This window comes from Gastrolobium bilobum, unplaced genomic scaffold, assembly GCF_033153095.1.
Source record: "Gastrolobium bilobum isolate Gb01-03AN ecotype WA unplaced genomic scaffold, APGP_CSIRO_Gbil_v1 utg9559, whole genome shotgun sequence".
NCBI lineage: Eukaryota > Viridiplantae > Streptophyta > Magnoliopsida > Fabales > Fabaceae > Gastrolobium > Gastrolobium bilobum.
In genome coordinates, this window is record NW_026897794.1 from 1 (window position 1) to 2,828 (window position 2,828).

At 34.5% G+C, this 2,828-nt stretch overlaps 1 protein-coding gene across 1 annotated transcript; it reads left to right on the forward strand.

Moving 5' to 3' along the window:
* Positions 1-359: 359 nt before the first annotated feature.
* On the forward strand, positions 360-2,595 carry LOC133310366 (cysteine-rich receptor-like protein kinase 10; the record flags this gene model as incomplete). The annotated part of the gene is made up of 6 exons (XM_061511283.1): positions 360-550; positions 609-738; positions 828-1,035; positions 1,154-1,397; positions 2,026-2,176; positions 2,272-2,595. Coding segments are annotated over 6 exons (1,248 nt in total), but the record flags the coding sequence as incomplete, so codon positions are not given.
* Between the last annotated feature and the right edge of the window lie 233 nt (positions 2,596-2,828).

Consider the following 2,828-nt stretch of genomic DNA (forward strand, 5'->3'; position numbering starts at 1 on the left):
ATTATCTGCATTTATTTTCAAAACGACGTCGTGTTGGTATTGAAATTTTAAAAAATTTAAATAGAAAGACTATTATAACCCTGAAATAAATTAAAATTACAAAAATATCATTATCATATTGGGTTTATTGCAGATAAATTATTTGCATTAACTGCAGAAAAATTAAACCCATTTATAATTAGTCTATAAAAAGTTGTTTTGTGGTCAAATATCATTGTCAAGTCAAGGTTGTTTTGTCAAATATCATTGTCAAGTCAAGGTTGTTTTGTGGTCTTTGAGGAGGAAGTTGGTTCCTTTTTGTGTCCACTCCTCTTCATTTGAGTTTGTAAAGCATTTGCCACTTTTGCACATCTTAAAAGAGGTTACCTTGGGCAGGAAACATATGTGCTTCAACGATTGTAGCAATTGTAGCAATTGTTGTCCCAAATGTTATTTTGGTGGCGCTTTTGGTTCTAGGCTGTTGCAGTTGCTGGAGAAGAAGGCGAAACAAAAACCATGATGCAGATCTAGAAATGGGAGATAGCAGTAATTGTTATTGCTCTTACTATTTATCTATTTCAAAGCACGAACAATAGCATGCAGTTAATTTTGCTTAACTTACTTTTTACCGCAGCTAGGAATTATTTTACTTGTCAAGAAGAGTCCTTGCATTTTGACTTGGCTACAATTGAAGCTGCAACAAATAAGTTCTCGAATGAGAAGAAGATAGGCCAAGGTGGATTTGGTGTGGTTTATAAGGTAAAAAGAAATTATAAGGAAACATGTTGTCATGCTCGTATGCTAATTTATGCTGACTGGAGCTATTCTAATCTCATGCATGTTTTCAGGGTACCCTTCCTAATGGACAAGAGATAGCTGCAAAGAGGCTATCCAGAAGCTCCTTGCAGGGTGACATCGAATTCAAGAACGAGGCTGCACTTGTTGCACTTCAACATAGAAATTTAGTTAGGCTTTTAGGGTTTTGCTTGGAGGGAGCAGAGAGGATACTTGTTTACGAATTCATCCCCAATTCAAGCCTTGACCGCTTTCTATGTGGTTTGTAATTTCTGGACTATGTTGTTCTGGTTTGTTTTTAATGTTATTGTATGAACTAATTCTTCTACATAACTCAATTTATTGCTAACTTGAATATTACAATTTGACTAATTTGTAGATCATGAGAACCAAGCAGAGTTTGATTGGGCAACACGTTACCAAATTATAGTTGGGATTGCTGGAGGAGTTAAATACATGCATGAAGATTCTAATCTTAGAATAATACATCGTGATCTCAAGGCTAGTAATGTCCTATTAGATGACGAAATGAATCCAAAGATTTCAGATTTTGGCATGGCAAAGATTTTCCATGGAGACCAAAGTCAAGTTGACTCTACAACAGAAAGGATAGTTGGAACTTAGTAAGTTATAAAGGCCATTGTAGATTGTAATAAGGAGCTCCTTATTATTTTTTTCTTCATAAAACAACATTATTTTATTAAAAAAATAAAATAAAAATGCTTGCAAAACTAAATCTAATCGCTCTCTTCTCTCCCAACGACTTAGACGTCTTCAATCTTCACCTCGATGCCTTGAATCTTCTAGAAACTGTAAGAATTTTACTTATTCAAATGAAATCCTTATGGTCGTCGATGGAAAACAAAAACTCATTCTTACTTCCTTTAAATTTTCCTTAATTTGTTATGGACCTTCTCAAAAGAGGTGGAACCGGGTCAGCGTAGTAACCCATTACAATATGAGTTTTGTACTTTGGTATCTTGATATTTTAATTAGGTTGTGTAATATTGACTTGTGGTTATAATTGGTGAATCTTGACCCCCCCGGTTGAACCCGTGACTCCATGACCCCTGACCTCGGCCGGGTCGATGGCTGGGCCGAATTTTTAAACACTGCTCCTGAGTAGCCCAAAGAATTTTTTTTCAAAATGAAATTTATATTTCTTTCTTATTATGCTTCCTTTATTTCCTTTTTTGAAAATCTTTCATATTATTTTACTGGAATATATAGATTGTTATTTTTGGTTTTCAGTGGTTACATGGCTCCTGAATATGCAATGTATGGAGAATTATCTGTGAAATCCGATGTGTTCAGCTTCGGAGTCTTGCTTTTGGAGATCATTAGTGGCACGAAGAACACGAGTTATTGTCAATCACAAGATGATGATGACCTTTTGAGCTATGTAAGTATAAACTATAAACTACGAGCAAATATTTTCGATTGTTGAGGGATGCCAGAACTTTCAAACTTTGTAATCTAACTTGAGTTTTGCCACAGGCTTGGAAAAATTGGAAGAATCAAACACCTTTCCTTATTTTGGACCCAAAACTGGGAGATTTGTATTCTAGAAATGAAGTTCAGAGATGCATCCATATTGCTTTATTATGCGTTCAAGAAAATCCAGCTGACAGACCTTCAATGGCGAGTGTAGTACTTTGGTTGAACAGTTATTCAGTAACCTTAGCATTACCTCGACAGCCAGCATCTGTTTTTCTTGGAAGCCCTTCACCAGACAGATTAAGACACCAGCTTTATTCTGATCTGTCTACCAGCTCTATCTCTATGAATAATTATTTAATTACTGAAATATATCCCCGATAATGGTTGTAATCAATATCTGTAAATTCAGTATATGCTATAAGCTGATCAAACTATTATGTAACAACAATATATGGATATGGATATACATATTGTTAGTTTTTTTTATTTTGATTCTTTTTAGAAGCACCTACTTTCATGCTATGAATATAATGGAGTGAATAAATTAATAGTGAGGTGACCAAATAATAACATTAATCATTGACAAAGGAAATCTCGAAACCAAAATTCAGTTT